We start from the raw sequence: 20,040 nt of genomic DNA, 5'->3' as shown, positions 1-20,040 counted from the left end.
CTTCAGCTAATCAACTGTCCTGTGTCTAGTGCTCACTTATCTACAGGCCTCCTCACCTTCTTCCCCCTTTTATCTTATAGATACAAACCATTTGGTTTTGGTTATATATGCATCACCAATTTACATCTATTGAGAAAAAGTTATTGTTGTACAATATGAATATCTACATTAAAGAGGAAGGAAGAGTTAAGGGAACTCTGAAAGACTAAGCGGAAAAAGTTAGCAAACTGATGAAGATTTGTAAGAGAATATGGCTCCACAGAAGCCAAGGGAGAAGCAGCTTCAGGAAGCAAGGAGTGGCTGGCAAGGTCAAATATGCCACAGTCCAGTAAAAATGACGACCACAGTGTCCTTTGGATTTGACAAGTGGTCAACTAGAGTTCTAAGCTTCAGAATATATCAGTGTTAAATTTCCACAAGCTCAACATAACCATGTATTCATTCAACAGTCACCTGGCCACAAATATGTACCAGGCAGAGTGCTAGACATAAAGAAAGAGACAGAGACCACAGTTTAGAGGAACCTGGATTGGAATGTGTGCACATGTACAATTTGAGGGGGGCTGGAGCAGTAGGGGTAAATTTAACAAGCAGTCAGAAAGACCATCTAAAGCCAAAAGATGCCCTAAGGAACGAGTTTCTCCTCTCTAACTAATTTAATAAGTAACTCCTTTAAAAAGTACAGTGTTTATAACATATAAAAGATGAAATAATGTGTAATCCAAATAAACTAATAATTTAGGGCCCGAAAAGAAACATACAAGAACTAAGTTGTCCACGTTAAGGAAAAGAAGCAATCTAAATGTCCGAGCCTGAAGAAGCTTTAAAAATAGTTATTTCTGATTTCTGGTTAAGTTCAGCGGATGCCACAGCTGTGCTCCAATGACAGAATATGTTGGGGCTCCCCAAACTCGTGTCACAATGTATATATCACAAGCTTCATTTCAGAACAACAGATGAATGCAGATTTTAGGCAGGAAAAATTCTTTAAAAGATGAAAGTCTTATTCGATCACATAGCTGATACATGATCCAATTTCCTTTGGGTGAACTGCGGCAAACTGCAGATGTTTCTTTACTCAAAATGGAACCCACTCTGGTTTCACTTACATTTCATATGTAGACTGCTTTAAATTACTTACGCATAAGTATCACCTTCACCTGAGGACTTTTAGCCATAAACATGCTAAGAATAAAAATATGCAGAAGCAAGGAAAATATCTGATATAATGGTATTAATTTATATACAAATGGTATATATGTTATTACTGTATATTTTTAAGTGTGTTCATGTGGACATGGAAGGCTAAATGAAAAACAGTTATTATCATAGAAAGGCACTAAAAATGTTTCCCATTTTAAACATTTTTTATATTGAGATTACTTCATTTTTTCTGCTAAATGTTATAATGTGATGATAATATCAACCATTTGCTGATTTCTGTGTGCCAGGCACTATGCTAGGTGTATCTCACAAGAGACTTAATCCTCATGAAAAAAAGTAAGGATTATTATTATTATCCCCATTATAAAAATGAGGAAACCATGGCTTAAGAAGGAGAGTGACTTACTAGGGCCACTCAGCATAAAAGCACGCACGCGCACAGACACACACACACACAGACACACACACACACACTCACTCAATATCTAATACAGTATTGAGTGCCTGAAGTGTGGTAGATGACCACTAAGTGTTTCCTGAATAGGTCTGACTGGATGAAGAATGGACATCCAGATTCTTAGATGAGATCCTTATGCTGTGTTGACTGCTATAATGGAGGCGTGTGCAAGTCACTCTGTGAAACAGAGAAAGGGTGTCTAGAGGAAACAAAGGGTACACATGGTACCCACTAAGTCCTAACACCAAGCAGTAATAACCCACGCACCACACAATATTAGCAGCATGCCCTCAGTAAATGTGAGCCCAGAAAAGCTGGGCCTCTGTCTGTTCCGTATTTCCAGGGCCTAGAGCAGTATCAGACATACATCAAGTGCTAAATAAATATGCTGAATGAATATGTGAATAAACGTTCCATTTCCTCTTTCTTCTCCACACCTCTTCTGGCCCATCACATTACGTTCTTTATATTTTCGCCTTGTTTTCTCCTCTCTACTCTTCTTGCCACTCTTTGCACATATGTAAAAATTGTTATTATAGTGTATTTACATTATGAGATTTTTAAATACTTATCCATCTATAATGAAAATTAAAAGAACACGGAATGTTTCCTCCTTAAATATCCACCAAATGATTCTGTTTTCTCTAATAAAACATAAGGGCCATATCTGAATTTGTTATGGGAAGTTATAACTTTGCTTTAAATATACATTTAGCTCTCAAAGTGTTTTCCATCATAAGAAAGTAACATATATGCTTATAAACCTATTAAATTTCTATTTATAATGGGAAGTTCCAACACAGAGTTACCATATGACCCAAAAATTCCACACCAAGGGATATATCCAAGAGAATAAAAACATATGTCCACACAAAAACAGGTACATGAATGTTTATAGCATTACTCATAATAGCAAAAAAAAAAAAGGAAACAACCAAAATGTCCATCAGCTCATAAATGGATAAACAAAATGTGGTGGTATAGTCACACAACTGAATATCTGGCAATGAAAAGGAATAAAGTACCAATACATGCTAAAATACAGGTGAACCTTGAAAACATACTAAGTGAAAGAAGTCAGTCACAAAGGGCCACAGATTGTATAATTCCATTTAGACAAAAAGTCCAGAGCAGACAAATCACAGAAACAGATAGTATAGTAGTAACAGTTGCCAGGGGCTAGGGAAGACAGAGAATAAGGAGTGACAGCTAATGGGTGTGGGATTTCTTTTAGGGCAATGAAACTATTCTAAAATTACATAGTAGTTCCAAAATATATATTTAAAAAAAAACTCATGCAACTCAATAGCACAAAAAGATAAAAATAAAAATCTGACTTAAAAATGAGCAGAGAACCTGAATAGACATTTTTCCAAAGAAGATGTACAAGTGGCCAAGAGGTACATGAAAAGGTGCTCAACATCACTGATCATTGGGGAAATGCAAATCAAAACCACTTCACACCGGTTAGAATGGCTATCATCAAAAAGAGGAGAGATAAGTATTGGTGAGAATGTAGAGAAAAGGAAACCCTTGGGCACTGTTGGTGGGAATGTAACTTGGTTAAACCACTATGGAGGTTCCTCAAAAAATTAAAAATAGAACTACCATATGATCTAGCAATCCCACTTCTGGGTATATATCCAAAGGAAATGAAAACAAGATATCAAAGAGATATCTGCACCCCCATTTCCACTGCAGCATTATTTACAGTCACCAAGATATGAAAAAACCTAGTTGTCCATCAATGGCTGAATGGACAAAGAATATACATACACACAATGGAATATTATCAGCCATGGGAAAGAAGGAAATCCTGCCATTTGCGACAACACAGATGAACGGAGAAAGCATTATGTTAAGTGGAATAAGCCAAACAGAGAAAGGCAAATACTGCGTGGTATCACTTATACGTTAAGAAAAAAATCAAACTCATAGAAGCAGAAAGTAAATTGGTGGTTACCAGGGGCTAGAGGGTAGGAGAAATACAGAGAGGTTGGAGAAAGGATACAAACTTTTACCTGTTAGATGAATAAAGTAGGAGAATATAACATAAAACATAGTGACTATAGTTGGTAACACTGTATTATACAACTGAAATTTGCTAAGAGTTGAACTTAAATGGTCTCACCAAAAAATAAAAAATAAATAAATATGCAAGATGATGGATAAGTTAACTAGCTGGCAGGAATCCTTTGGAATTCTTTCACAATGTATACATATATCAAATCACTAGTATGTACACCTTGTCAATTATACCTCAATAAAGCTGAAAAAATTTTTAATAAAATTAGACAATAGTGATAGTTGCACAACTCTGTAAACATTAGAAAAACCAATGGATTGTACACTTTTAAAAGGATGAATTTTATGGCAGTGAACTATACCTCAATAATGCTATTTAAAAAGTGAATGACATTTTTAAAAGAAGGCATTTCCATACAATTAAAATCAACACTTTGAAATGGCATCTGGAAAATAACACATGCAATGCTATGTTACAAATAGGAAACAACATAAATTGTCTGTGCAATTACACTTTCCTAGCAACATCTCTTGTATTTGAGCCTAACATATTACTGTCACTGCTGAAGAGAAAATTCATTTTTTAATACACATATTAATTCCTTAAATAAGCCTGCTCTAATCAATCTCATTCTAGTAAATCTACATCCTATGCTACCGGCTTTTTCACTAAGATATTTATCTTCATATAGAAAGTTTTGGAATTGGTTTCAATATTAAATGGAGTGACAACCTGTGGATTTCTGCATCTCCAAACATTAGTTTGACACAACTTCCTACCTATAAGTTCAGTCATGTAATGGGCATTGACAAAAAATGTATCATATGTCCAGCTCCAGATCCCGAAGACCTGGTACTCTCTTTCAGAGCTGACTTTCTAGAGAGAAAAACAGGCAAATAATCAAATCAGCATGATGAACACCATGTTTTTTACAAAAATCACAAAATCTCTGATGTGGAAAAGTCCTTAAAAAGCTAGCTACACCATTCCATGGAAGCAATGGCTTACTCCCGCTGCAAGTTACGTGCATGGTACCAAGTAATGACACATGGCCCACGTCCTCAGCTCTCTCACATCAACATTAAATCCAGTACGCTCTCAACATATATTGAACATCTGTCCTGGCAAGGTAAAGATTTTGCTTAGAAAAGCCACCTCACATTCTTTTTTGAATAAAATATGGTGGCAGTTGTTCATAACTTGGTCTCAACATTAGCTAGAAATGAGATAGATGAGAAAATTAATATTTAATATCAAGTATCATACATTGTGCTAAATAGTTTACATGTGTTATCTTATTTAATGCTGCAAATATGCATATGAAATAAATATTACTTCCATATTATAGACAAGGAAAAGCACAAAAGAAGCCAAGTGACTTGCTCACAGCCATGTAGCTAATAAGTGACAGCACTGGGACTGAAAAGCATTGCTCTGATTCTGAAGCCCAGGTTCTTTCTACCACACCAGGTTGACTGCTGTTAACGTTAAATCTTCAATGAACCTACTTAACGTTAAAAAGTTCTAATGATTAAAGATTATACATTATCAGCACTGCACATGTGTGAATAACACTAAACTTAGCTGAAGACCAACCCTTCTGTTTCTTTAAACCAGATTTAATGTTCAGATTATTTGGATAAATTGGGATTACTTTAAATTAACATATGTTCTGACAGAAATGCAAAACACAACCTCAAACAAGAAACAAGTCAGCCTAAGCTGTAACTTAAGGACTTAAAGCGGGAAGAGTATCTTGCAACTGACATCTTGCTTCTCCTCTCTCCTCCCCTCATCAGTGAGTGTCACAAAACATCACGCTCAGCCAGTCACAAATACTCACTGAATTCTAGTTTCCATTAGAACAGTCTGAGGCGCCAAGGCAATTATGGGAGAAAAAAAAAACATGCATCCAACAGTTTAAACCTGACAAATCTGAAAGTTCTCACTACTTGCTACTACTATCCCTTGTTCAGGCTTATTCAGGATCTCTATTTTCTTTCTTTATCCCCTGAGACTGGGCTTTTTCAGCCCTTGCTTTACTTTCCAAACTGTCCCTAAAGTCCAGACTTCCTGTTCATCATTCCCTACTTGCCCCAACCCCAGGGTAGAGCTTCCCTTAAGCTCACAGATCGCTTAAGAAAAAAATCTTTTTTAAATAATCTATTTTATCTTTAGGGTACCATCTAGATATACTCTCCTGGCGATTCTGACAATTCAATCACACCACCTTTCCTGGATCAACCAGCTTATAGGTTCAATTCAATTTTCTCATTGAGCCAACTGAATTTCCTCTTCAATACCTAATTCAATGTTCTTTTTTCCCCATAACTCCCTGCTCCCAGATCCTCCAGCAACACCCTACCAGTCTTATTATTTTCTTTTCTCACCAATAATCACTAGGATGATCTCACCACAAACATGACATTTACAAAACATCTGTGCAGCATAAGAAACACCTCAGAAAGCACTTTTCTAAGCCACTGTCTGCCTTCAATGCAGAAATCAATGTGGAAAAAAGATCTCTCACCTGCATTTTGGCCTGTTATATTACGTGAAATTACCCAAGTATTTATTTCACTTCTGACAAGTGCAAGTTACGACCGTCACTTTTAACAAGTTTTATAGACCGCTGACCTAAGCCAGTAGAATCAAAGTACCGGCAGATACATCAATAAAGTCTCAAAATCTACACTGCCAGTTCAGGATTATCCCTAAATGGCAGCCTAATGCTTCCTTGTTCCTTGGTTCCCAGATCATAATAGATAATTATTTATCTGTTTAAAAGTAAAAAGCTAAATCAAAACCATGCCACATCTCCTAATCACTTCCTACCAAACAGACTTAATTTGGGGGACAAACAAACCCATGCTTTAACATTCTATTAAAGCATTTCCACCTCAATCATCTTGTCTGTGGAGTATGATAATAACACTGACAAGAACCTGTTAAAGTTAAGCCTTAAAAAAAGCTGAAGTTATCTGGATTACAAAGATCCTGCCTAAAGCAAATGAAAATAATGTTCCATTTTTAAATTGTTATTATGCATTTTGTCCATTGGCCCACATGAAAACCCTACAACGCATATACAGCAAATGCTACTCCCACTGTTTATGAAAATAGGGTCTAGGACAAATGGCTTGTACCCATGCCACTAGTTAGTGGCAGCAGCAGGACTAGAATGAAGTTCTACCTCCTGACGCTGTCTGCTGTCCCCTGGATTACCCAGTCCTAAAAGTCAGTACAACCAGGCCAGAGCAGTTACGTTTGAAGCCTGATGGGAGAAATATTAAAGAACAAACTTGCAGTCTCCATTCCCTGGCTCATTCACTCCACAGATAATGAAAATCCTCCTCCATATAATGTTCTTAGTAAAATGTAAGCTGGTTCATGTTCACAATTACTGAGTATCCACAATGCAGTCATTAGAATACAGATAACCTTGGCACCTACAAGTTTATATTCAAAAGACTAAGTAAAATCTAATAAACAGAGACACACAGTGAGTACTCTCTGTGACTGCAGAGGCATAGACAGGAGTAAAACAACTACAAGGCAAAGGACTGTCTTCGACTGCTGACAACACCACAAGCTAGAAGCAAAAAAGACCCTCCCTTAGGGCTTTCAGAGGGAGCATGGCCCTGCCGACACCTTGACTTTGGATTTTGGCCTCCAGAACTGTGAGAGAATAAATTTCTGTCATTTTAAGCTACGAAAAAAAATTATTTCATATCTACATACATACATACATATATACATACACACAGAGACACACACACTGAAGGAGTATTAAGGCAGGCAGAGAACGTCACATTTAAGATATTGTGAGCACAGAACTGCAGGACTAACCAAATGTTAGGATCTGGGTGGAATGAAAAAATCACCAGCTTAAAAATGGGGTTTAGGGCTTCCGTGGTGGCGCAGTGGTTGAGAGTCCGCCTGCTAATGCAGGGTACACGGGTTCGTGCCCCGGTCCGGGAAGATCCCACATGCCGCGGAGCGGCTGGGCCCGTGAGCCATGGCCCTTGAGCCTGCGCATCCGGAGCCCGTGCTCCGCAATGGGAGAGGCCACAACAGTGAGAGGCCCGCGTACCGCGAAAAAAAAAAAAGAAAAATGGGGTTTAAAGGGCTTCCCTGGTGGCGCAGTGGTTGAGAGTCCGCCTGCTGATGCGGGGAACATGGGTTCGTGCCCCGGTCCGGGAAAATCCCACATGCCGCGGAGCGGCTAGTCCCGTGAGCCATGGCCGCTGAGCCTGTGCGTCCGGAGCCTGTGCTCCGCAATGGGAGAGGCCACAACAGTGAGAGGCCCGCGTACCGCGAAAAAAAAAAAAAAAAAAAAAAAAAAAATGGGGTTTAAAAACTGGAGTAGAAGGAAACTGGAAGCATTAGAAAGACTCAGCTGTTTCTTTCTAAGATGACCAGGTGGATGAAGATATAACTGAACAAATGAGAACACAAAGAGAACAAGCTGCAGGAGGAAGGACTTTGTCTTGACAGGCTGAGTCTGAGGGGCCCGCAGCACATCCAGGTGGTGATAGGTAGCAGGCTGGTGAAAATCAGACGCAGAGCTCAGGAAAAGGAGGTCAGAGCTGGAGCCCTGGCAACAGATGTTATGACATAAGGAAAGCAAAAAAAGTAAAGGGAACAGTAAAAGGATTCAGAAGGAATCCTTGCACACTACCAACATTTAAGAGAAGGATAGAGGAAATAAGGAAGAGGGATTCCACAACAGTGCATACTGAGAAAAAGGGGCCATGATGCAGCTGGGATCCAAAGGAAGTAATAACGTTAAAAAAGGGTCACGTGAGGAAAACCAGGATTGCTATGCAGTCAGTACAAGCCTGCGAATGTCCCTTCCTATCATCTATGTTGACATCATTTTTTCAGGAGTACACAGCTTTCTCAAATCTTCCCCAAATGGTGTACCCCTTAAAAATTCACACCTATTATCTCTTATGTTGACAATTTTTAATTGTCCCTCATATTTTCTGCAACCAACTTTTAAAACAACTGGAATCTCTTATTCCTTTGATTCTCAGTGTCACATAATAATTTTTTCATAGACGGCACAAAAAAGTCTGAAACAAGTTTCAAAACCACAATATTTTAATTGCTTTCACAATTCATTTTGATCTGCTTCTCCTTGCTAATCTCTCCCACCACTCCTTTTGTATTTGTTTTGTTTTGTTTTGTTTTGGGCCGTATCTTTCAGACATTTTAAGGAATAAAAAATTAAATAAATGAAAAAAGAGAAAATTCTCAAAGCAAAGTAAAATCAATTTACACAGTTTCCATTTGAAAGGGGATAAATACACTATACAGAATACTCATTTCACGTATCACAAACACGTATCAGTTTTCTAAATTAAATCATCACTCTTCCTGTGTTCTAAAGAGAGAACTGATGCTGGGTCTTTCATTTGGATAAACTCCAGTATATGTGTACACATGAGGGAATACTTTTGGCATGTCTTTCATAAACTAGCAAGCAGTATGGCTTTTTAGATTTGCGTGAGGAAATAAAGAAATTCCACTACTGAGAAATGTGTCTGACTTCCAAATGAAAGGGGTCATTTTGTGTCTACCCACTTTTTCCCTGAGTAAAGTCAAGTTTCAGGGAAAGTACTATCAATGTAGCAAGGTTATGTCAATTGTACATTTCTTCCCAATATTTTCATACCGCCCAACATTGAGAATCACCCCAGGATATTTCCTCATCCTTCACAAAATACAAGATGCTCGCCATTATACCTGATAATCACCCAAATCAGATAAACCAACAACATAAAAAACGTCATGTTTTGGCATTTTAAAAATACTATTAGGCATAGAGACTTTCACCACAAAATCTAAAAATTGGAAGTGAAAAATCTGTAATACTTAATATAAAATAATCTACAAAGAGTTAACTATTAGTCTTATCCTAGCCTTTTCCCATCATGTTCCATGTAAAAATTACAATTAGACAAATTACTCTAAAATGAAAGATTCAAAATCCTAGAAAAGTAGGGCTTATTTTTTCTTCTTTTATGCATACACTCCTCTGCAACGAAGGAAAGAGGTTGGAAAAACTGACAGATTATCAGCTACTGTATGGTACCTTACTATTTCACAATTCACTTTTTCTAAAACAAATCACTTTCCTTACACAGAGTATTGTACATGAGTGTTTTGCTGTAACACTTTCTTCAGCATTATAACTGGATTCTTGATTATAAAATCAGAAAACTGCAGATATGAACAATGGCATATTCTGATGAACCAAACATTCCAGTTACCTGTAATCCTACAGAGAAGGCTCCACAGTACCAGAAATATCCAGGCCAAGTTTAAATCCATCTGGCCAAAAACAAAACCATTAAAATAACCACATTTCCATTGTCTGTCCTGCTATCATCCTGCCCCAAGGGCCATTAAGATTAACAAATATTATGGAAGTCACTACACTTATACGAAACCCAGCCATGAAACTCAGAATATGGCAGCTGCAAAAGATGAAGCACAGATTCCTTGAACTAGAGAGCCAGGTGCTCGATAACTGGTTTTCATTTTCAGGATGAAAGTCAGCAAGAAGCAGGTAGCAAGTCCTTGGTTGGTAAGGCCAGATCCACTTGAGATACACTCTGAGGAGGATTAGATGCTGGGCAGAGATTCAGCAGGCTAGAGGAAAAAGGAAAACTGGCAGAGCTGCAAACTGAACCAGGTGGGCAGCAGGTGCAGCCATGGTGAAGCTGGCACCTGCCAAGATGCTGAAATGAGCAGAAATGACCATCCAGACAAGACAGCGGGGATGGCTGGGGCCAGAACAGGTGGCATCCACAGCTCTGACAAGAAACAATATTCAGGAAAGAGATCCAAGACTTAAGTAACCCCCTTTCCTTCACCCTTTCTCATCTGTCCATAATAAACATTTCATTGGTGCATAATATTTACTGAATGTGGCTTAATAGCCTGAAAACTTTAATATTTCTCTTTATAAATCTACAGAAAAGATTTACCACTCTACATATACATTACTTGAATAAAATTACACTTGGCACCAAAGCAATACTGAATGTAAGCTTTATTATTTTTTTCTTACATAATTGGAGAAATGCTTCTTAAGCATCACCATGAACACGATTAACACTGTGCTCTAAGAAATGTTAATAATTGAAAGCATGTTTGTTAAAGCAGCTTTTCAGTGACTTCAAAGTTTCGTGGTTACCTAAGTTTTCTGCATGCTCAGAGTATCTTGATCATAACTGTCATAGGAAGCAGTGTAAAAGGTGGTTATTGCTAAGCCATTCTCCTCCAAGAGACAGAAAACATGTTCTGTTCTCTCAGCAACCCACTCCTTTCTAACAGGACAACCCCTCAATTACTATGTGTGGAAAAAGGAAATCCAACGGAAATAAAGATACTGTTAAAGGGCACGATTAAGCTCATGTAGACTATCAGAGAGAGGTAGACAGGAGTACTCAGCCAGCCCAATTTAATTCCACTTTGATGAGTGCCAAGGCTCCCATATTTAAATTAACACAAGTCTAACTGCTCTTATACATGTCTCTGAAGAAGAACCTTAAAGCACCACATTCCTCATCTACCAGTTCCTAAATTAATTACAGTTCATTTGAAAGATACAATTATTTCTGCTCATTTAACTCAAATTCTAATGAATAACTATAAGAACCAAATGAATAGTGGAAGTAATTACACATCCACACCTTTGACTAGGTTGCCCAGCTAAACAAGCAAAACAACATTAGTGGAATAAGCAACAGTGAAGTAGCTCTTGCAGGGTAAACAAGAATCTACAGTGAGTTCCAGTAAACCAAATAAAACCTAGGTGCAAATTAAAATACCAAAAATAGCCTAAAACAATAGTAGTTCTCACTAAAAGCTGAAGGATGACCAAGTAAATAGTGCAATAACTACAGAAAGTCTTTCAAATTCCTTAAACTTGTCATTGTTCCTCCCTTTTATTTAACTCCTTCCCTGTGCCATCAAAAACTGGTAGCAAAGTGGACCCTGAACACACACAAAATAGAGACTGGCTTAAAGTGAAACACAGCAAATGGAAGGCAGGGGTACCTCACCCTTTCCAAGATAGTTCAATGTGGCCTTGGCATTTAGGGTTATCTTTCGCACTAAACAACTACTTTATCCCCAGATCACAAGTGCACCACGACAGTATACTTCCAACTGAGGTCTGTGGCCACAGAGGGTAGGCACCTTTAAGAAACTATGTGCTTCCCAAATGAACTTATCTATGAAACAGACTCACAGACACACAGAACAGACTTGCAGACTTGTGGTTGCCGGGGCGGGGGGTGGAGGGGTGGGGGGTGTTAGGAGTTTGGGATTAGCAGATGCAAACTACTATATAGAGAATGAATAAACAACAAGGTTCTACTGTACAGCACAGGGAACTATATTCAATATCCTGTGATAAAACATAATGGAAAAGAATATGAAAAAGAATGTATATGTATGACAGAATCACTTTGCTGTACAGCAGAAAGTAACACTTCTACCACTCAGATAGGTGCCCTTCTTATTTGTGTCATGGATCGCTAGTGTCAGGAACAACTGCTTTAAGAACAGAGGCAATACAACCAAGAATAAAGTTTGTGAGAGAGACAAGGCCATCATCAGGACAAGCTGATTCTGAAGAACTGTACTTTCAGTCAGGAAAACAATGAGAAAATGAATCATCAACACACACAAGATATTATCAACAGTCTTTATATGAGAGAAAATGTCATTTCAGCAAAATAACATCATCCATTGGTTAAATGTAGTCTAAAAGTTTTGAATTGGTTTCACAGTATTATTTATATTTAATGTGTAAACTGATTTGCTTTTAAGATTGCATGAATAAGCATAACAATTATAGTTTCATGCAGGTATATTTTTAACTATCATAATTAATAAAATTATATTAGAGTCCACTAACTTTTTTTTTCTTTGAAAGAAGTCCAGCCGTACAAGGTTGAGAAACAATCTCCTAAAGGTAGAGGAAATACCTGGCCAATTCCACCTTAAGGTGATGAGAGGAAGTGGACAGTGATAAGAAAGGAGGGATGGCCAAGATGTTGCTGGGCAGGTGGGAGGAAAGAATGTCGACACGCTTAGGCTCTCTCCACCCAATCAATTCAATCAATTCGATTCAATGAGTAAAATTCCATTTCTGCCTTTTTTCCCCCCTCTTTTTCTCTTCTTTTCTTGGGAGGGAGGGTCTGTCTATTCTTGTAAAGACAAAGCTCTACTCAACGATGGTTCTTTGAATTCAAAAGTATAAAAAGAGAAAGTAAAGGGGGGAATTATATGAGAAAGCCATTTTGAAATGTTTCTTTGGATATAATCTATAAAAGGAGAAAATTAATAAGCAAAACTAGCCTATAATTTCACAACCCAAATTTTAAGACTGGCACCTGTTAAAGGAACAAAGTTCATAGAGTAACATTTGATAAAAAGGGTGGAGATTGTGAGTCACACAGCATGAACTAGAACCCAATTCACCTGTATCATATATTCTCAAATACCACTCACCAAATGTCTATATGGCATGTAACAAAATGAACAAATAATCCTAGTGGTAAGATTTTTATACATGCTCCCTCATTTTACAGGAAAGGTAGGACCCAGAGATTAAGTTATTTGCTAATTATCACAGAGCATTTGACAGCACCAGAACTTAAACTCAGGTCTACGTTAAGTCACTATGTTAACTCAGTTAACTGTCACCCATTTTCTCAGAGTGGATATGAATGTGAAATGCAATAATTCATCTTAAAAATATGGTAAGTATCTTACATAATTATTTAAAATTCAAAGTTTTTGTTATTTTAAATTATTTAAAATTTTTAAATTCAAAGTCAAGGTCCTCATTTATAAGTATCCTTCAAAATACTCTACTAAAGAAATGCACATCCTGAACAAAAGATTAAGGAGCATATGTGACTCCTACTGGAACAGTAAAGCATGTATTACCCAAGAGAGCATGCCAAGACTTTCACCAGAAAAGTTATTAACTAGGTTGGAAATAATATAAGATGCTTAGAAATGCACTGATGATTGTCAGCTCAGGAAACTCTTATTAAGGAACCATTAACTATAAATGAAAATGACAGCAAAGTGCTACAAATAAATCTGAAATGGATAATGGATACACTTATTGAAACAGCACATATGGAGAAAGGAAAGGCATAGTTTAAGGTTAGGGAAAGTGAAGGCTTCCTAGGGCAGAAAGGAAAAACAGTCAGAAGGGGCAGGACTGGGGGAGGGAGGGCTCCTTGGTGGATCTTTGGGATGGAATTAAGCTGGCTTCAAGTCCTTTAGACACACTCCGATCCTCCTACAGGAGCAGCTTCAGAGAGCAGGCATTTAGCAGCTGCAGCCTAACCTCAGAGCATCCTCCCCAAGGGACAGAAGGTCACTTGGTGGGAAGAAAGCAGCACCATCATGTGATTTCAAGGGTTTCTCAGCTCCAGATCTTTCCCATTTGGAAGCTAATGTTGGGAATTCATTTAACAAGGAGTAAAACGTTTTCTTTCTACTACAAGAGAAGTAATAATCAAATGTTAGTTAACGTAATGTACTCTCATCACAAACCTAAGAATCCTAGAAAGACAGGTTGTATATTTAAGCGTACAAGTTCAAGTTCATGAGGCAGGGTCTGTATGTTCAAGGAACTTACACTCTCCAGACTTCTTCACTTATGAATGGAAGAACAAACCTATAAAGATGGGAATCACCTAATTTTTGCAAGGTTAGATTCAATCATAGTAAAGTTCATAATATTACTAGGAAAACGATGCACATTTCAGAGGTTTTATCACAGCTATGTGTTTTCAACTTTTGAAGCAACAGAACTGATCTCCAGCAGAGCGAGAGGAAAATGTCATTTGTAGGCCATATGGTAGCTCCAGCAAGAGTCAGCCTGGCATTCAACACTGAGACGGGGAAACTCTTTTTGAAAAGGCATCATGCTCCCTAAGATGCAGGGGCTAGTCCAGAGACCTCAAGTGGGATTTGCAAATCGGAAAGAAGGAGAGTTCACATTTGTGTACACATAAGATGGACAGAACTGCAGATAAACTAGTAGTTTTCACAAATCAGTAAATACTATCATTACCAGTAGCCTCAAATTCAGAAATTAAGTGAATGTAGACAAAGAACATTATTTCCTTTACCCTGGTTAAGTAACACAAGTGATAAGTAGATGTTTTCACATTTGGGATGGTAAAATAAAAAGCATTTGGGAGCACACTAATTTCAAGACATTTTGCTAAGATTCAACCTTAGTACGAATACATACTTCCAAATAGAGATCAGATGCTAATGTTGTCTTAGTTTCAGACACATGCACATCTCCATCATGTTGTTACTGACCTTGCACTTGACATATCAATGATGCTTCCCCTACCTATGTCCTGGGAATTGCTAGATGGATCACCCAAAGGCCTCTCCACCTTAACAAAAATATCTCGCTCACCTATGGGAGACCAGAATTTCCAGGGGTTCGTTTCACAGGCTTTCAGAAACCTTTATTAAAGTGCAAATAGGTCCTGGGGAAGATAACAAAACAAATTAAGCCTTATCATTTAGTCAGTCAATTCTCTGTAAGAGAAACTCTAGAGTTTCTTTTACTAAGACTCTCGTAGGTCCTAGTAATTGAAAATGAAGATCCAGGGGACGCAGGAAGTACAGAAAATCTGAACAGGAGGTGTGTGGGAAAGGAGGTGGGAGAATCTCCTAAAGGCAGTCTTTACTTTCTATAGATTGTCAGAAGTTCTGATTGGTCTTTAGCCACTGAACTCTCATCCCCAGTGACTGGACCAACACCAGTTACGATGCAAACCAAAAATTAAGACGCACAAAAATCTTGTAAAGAGATAAGATCCACTGGTGCCGCTCTGTCTTCATCTTACTAAATCGCAAAACTACAAATCTATATATGTTTTTAAAAGGCCAATTCAATGACTGGTTGTGCCCAATGAAGAGCCACTGAGGTACATAAGAAATTAATCATTTTCTTTGAATATCACTAAAACTAGCTTCATTTTTATCCTTAAGATAAACTCTCAAATCCCTCCTTAAGGACTTTTTTTAAAGTGTTCAAACTAGGTACAGTAAAGTTACAAAAAAGACCAATAGTCCCCAACATTTTTCCAGGAGCGTTATACAAAAAGATGACTTTGAACAACGTTCCTCGGGATATACTCCGGGGTCTAGTAGAGAGAGACCTTTCCCTTCTCTGTAGACTTGCGAGTAAATAAGTCAAGAACACCTACGAACAAACTTTGTTGGTCACCAGCAGGGGAGCTCTTCAGCTTTTGTCCCCAAACCCATTCAAACAAAAGAAGCTTCTCTTCCTCCAACCCACCCCTCAGACCCACACCCCGGGGGGACTCTCCAGATCCCCGCGCCCTCTCCACCCATTCCCCGCCGGGGGAACTTACTCCTCAGCGCCCCGATGAGCAGAGAGCCGTCCTTAATGAGCTCTTTGATGAACTTGTTGGTTCGCTCCAGCTCAATCTCGTGACACTGCAGGCGCTCCCTGAAATCCGGGCTGTCCAAGTAGGAGTCGCTGAACTCCAGAGTCGGCAGCCCCATGGCACAGGCACTGCCAGCGGCCGCCGAGGACACGTCCGGGCCGGCGGTCAGGGCGGGGACAGCCGGCGACCGCGGCCGGCTGAGGGGACGCGCGATCGCGGGGAACTAGCCGGGACGCAAGGGGACGCGCAGGGGAAACGGGTCCCGCGCGCCGCGCCGCCTGCGCGGGGCTCCGCGGCGCGCGGACGCCTCCGGGCTCAGGCTTCTTCCCCGGAGGCGAGGCGAGCGCACACGCGGGAGGCGGGCCGAGGCGCGGGTCCGCTCAGGTCGTTGTCACCCGGACGCATCGTCGCCGGGAGCGCGGAGGCCGCGGAGGCTCAGGGCCGCGGCCGGAGCAGGAAAGTTCTCTCGCGGCGCGCAGACACTTCCGGCAGCTCCGTTCTCCTGCTCCCTTGACAGTCGTTTGCGCTGGGAGTCAGAAGCGCCCAGCCGCCCCTCCGGCCGGGCCGGGGAAACCCTCCCCCTCGCTGGACGCAGGCTCAGAGCGCTCGCAGACCCTGCCGGGCTCGGAGAGCCTCCTCCCGCCGCGGCGCTCCGAGCCCGCGCCGCCCCGCCCCTTCTCCTGTTTACCCTCCTGCCCCCGCCCGCCCGCACTTAGCTCCCGGGCTCCGCTCAGTTGCCGCGCGACAGCGCTTCTGCCTGAGCCCGGGGGTTAACTCTGCCCCTCCTGGGCGGCCGCTCCCCCTAGCCCGCGGTGACACTTCGGGGTCCGCCACCCCACAAAATGAGCTCCAACTCCCAACATGCCTCCCTACCCCTGCCTCACCACCCACTCCCTGGAATTCTCTGGGAGAGAAGCCAACGTTAACTTTCTCTAAAGTTGGAAGCCTGGTTGGAAGATGCTACTTTCGAGCGTTAGTTTAGATTTTGCTTCGCGAGTCTGCACTGAATGCATATATATTCCAGGTTGAAAAGTTTTACTTTTTCCCACTGTTCACTGCATTGATCCTAGAAAGTCAGGTTTTTTATATTCAAAACGAAAAGCTACATAGGCCTAAGGCTGTTTGTTGTTGTTGTTTTTCTTAGTTGCTGTGAAGGTGGGAAGATTTTAGGTCGTTTTTATTCCCCAAACTAGCACCTCGCACTTAGGTGTTCCTCTTGTAGAAGAATAACTATTTGTATCACAATACTACTTTTTATCGTCACCTTGATGGAATTGCCCCCAAAGCATGGAGCTTTTCAAACTGTTGAAGTTGGCTGAAGTTCCAAATGAATAGTTACTTCATACCAAGAGGCAGTTATCCCTCTGGTAGAGGATCACCTAATAAATTTCTGTTCTCTCAAAACCTTGACAGCAAAAGAAACTGCTGCTTTACATCTAGTCCTGCCATCATCTATAGGATTTCTGAGAACTCAGTTATTTTTCTTAAGGATCTGCTTTTAATTTCTATGTTTTCATTGCTTCGTCCTTTTGAACCATCTGTTAAAAAAAACTCTTCTACAGATCATGGGAAAAATTCCATTAAAGTGCTTTACATTTTTCCCAATTAAGTTTCAGAATCTGTCAAGACTTTTAGTTTTTTTTTTAAGTACACATGAACATTAAAAATAGCATGGAAACCTTAAACCAAGACTGATAAGATGATGTAAACAGTGTATTTGATAGCTTTGATTTTATTTTCTTCTGAGCCAAGGAAGTTGGACTTTAACCTTCCATCCATATTTACATCATTAGACCTCAAAATATTGGCAGAATGGCCAATTACCACTAGAGTCCTCCTCACTTTTAGTGTCTGTCTTGTGTCTGTCAGTTAAATACGCCTCATTTGGGAAGGTGGGGTGGGGTGGAGGGCAATAATGCTATTTGTTAGTTGATGTAGTGATAGAAGCTGCAGTGGTACAGTTTTTCACCTAAGCTGATTTTACATCTATTCATCACCAGCCTGAAAGACAAAAAGTTAGTCAGGCCAAACAAGTAGTTCCCTTTCAACTTTTGCCATGTTGCTGTTACAAGCGACTAAATCCAATACCAATTGCTGAGATATGAAACAGGATAAAATATAACAGTCTCTTCCTGTTTTTCATTAAATGGAAGTCCTGTGATTAATTCTTTAAAAATGCAACATTCTTTGATAAGTTTCATTTAGTAAGTTGGATTTCAATTTTCATTTCTTCTTTAAAAGTTTTATATGTCAGGACAGATTTATTCTAGATTCTAAGATATAAATTATCATTTACCCATTCATGTATGTAATTGCATGTTTTATGCCTACTGTATACATTATTAGGATCTGGGCAGAGAAGCGATTTATATGGAAAGTTAAAGCAAAGCATTGTGCCTGACCTCAAGCAGTTCTCGGAATAAAAAACAGAGAATGAGTATCTGTATGTCACATGAGGCAGAATATGCTATGTTACAGAGCCTCACACAGACATTGGACCAATAATCACTGATGCTGTTATCAATGTTTCCACTCGGACCCATCACTGCATTTACATGGGGTTAGGATATTTCCTCCTACCCTCCATCATTTAGCCTCTAAAGTTTAGTATGTTATAATGGACTTTCTCCCTTGTAGGTCCTTTCAGAGTTACTCATGACTTATTCCTGTGAATCATACTTTAATTATACCTGCTAGTCAGGCTTTCTCTTATGCCACATTAACCCAGTCACTCGAGAGACACCAGAAATGGTTTTGCTTTAAGGTGGATTTATGGTCAGTTTTGAACCGTTGTTTTCATGCTTTATTTCACTACCATAATAATGGAACTAGGTTCTTTCGAAAAGAATAGCCTTTCTAAAAAAAAGAGTGTCCATACTTGCAAGTTCTTTTTCATATGAAATTTTAATGGATTGAAATGTAGCCTCTCCAAAAATTTCTGCTTCATAGTATGTGGCCCTGTCAGCTGCATGGTGAGTTTCACAAATACTATTGGCTGACACACTCTTTGGCATGGTTACTGGCAGAGAAATGTCTGTTTGCTTGTTTAATTCTGAAATGGAGTGTACGGGGCTTTGTTTATTTTAAAGAGCAAAATAGTGAGGTGAGGTTAGTAAACTAATATATGTTTGTAAATCTGACTAAAACATTTTTCTTGACCTATGTCATGTCTGGCACTTAAGCCTGGTGCTTAATTTGTACTCAGTAAGTGTCACTGTTGGATTATTATTATTTTTCAATTAGTTTTGTAGATGTAGGCCTCCCAGACTCAGATATTCTGAGGCTAAATTCAGGCCTGGTAAGAGATGACAAAACAGAAGGCGAATGTACCTAAGGAGACTAAATGTACCCTTCCGTACCCTTCCATAGTGAGAAGGCGGTGTCACTGTCCCTGTTTGCATTTCATCCCGGGTGTTATCTTTTCTCTTTTCTCAAAGCATACTCCTTGAAAGTGGGTTTTGTATCATTCTATTTCAACTTTATGTCACATCTAGAAATACAACATTGAATCCAAATGAGCAAAACACATGATTCAATTTTTAACAATTTTTTTGTTGTGATAAAATATATAACATAAAATTTACCATTTTAACCATTTTAAAGTGTACATTTCAGTGTCATTAAGTATATTGTTGTGCAGCTAGCACCACCATCCAACTCCAGAACTTTTTTATCTTCTCCAACTGAAACTCTATTCCCCTTCAACAACAACTTCCCATACCCCTCTTTCCCCAGCCCCTGGTCAGCACCATTTTATTTTCTGTCTCTATGAATTTGACTTCTCTAAGTACCTCATACAAGCAAAATCACACAATATTTGTCTTTTGTGTCTGCCTTATTTCACTTAAATTATTTCATTATTAATTAGAGAAGCAAAGAAGACATAAGAATCAGTTAGTGGAAGCAGCAAG

The 20,040-nt window shown here is 39.4% G+C and overlaps 1 protein-coding gene across 2 annotated transcripts in view; it reads right to left on the bottom strand.

Annotated features, from left to right (window-relative positions):
- The window catches only part of ARHGAP42 (Rho GTPase activating protein 42), a 285,948-nt gene extending 269,181 nt beyond the window's left edge, over positions 1 to 16,767 (bottom strand). Inside the window, exon 1 of one of the 2 annotated variants that reach the window (XM_022562065.2) lies at positions 16,094 to 16,767. In XM_022562065.2, coding sequence (XP_022417773.2) covers positions 16,094 to 16,247 — 154 coding nt within the window. In that variant the 5' untranslated portion in view covers positions 16,248 to 16,767. Of the gene's footprint in view, positions 1 to 15,126; positions 16,042 to 16,093 lie in introns of those variants that run through there. The other variant, XM_089915446.1, reaches the window with a different exon arrangement.
- Positions 16,768 to 20,040: the final 3,273 nt, after the last annotated feature.

The sequence above is a fragment of the Delphinapterus leucas genome, chromosome 7, assembly GCF_059928025.1.
Source record: "Delphinapterus leucas isolate spDelLeu-1000000601 "Yukka" chromosome 7, BTC_Dleu_Yukka2, whole genome shotgun sequence".
In the NCBI taxonomy this organism is placed as follows: domain Eukaryota; kingdom Metazoa; phylum Chordata; class Mammalia; order Artiodactyla; family Monodontidae; genus Delphinapterus; species Delphinapterus leucas.
Note: the sequence above shows the minus strand (reverse complement) of the source record. Positions and strands in the feature narration are given on the sequence as shown.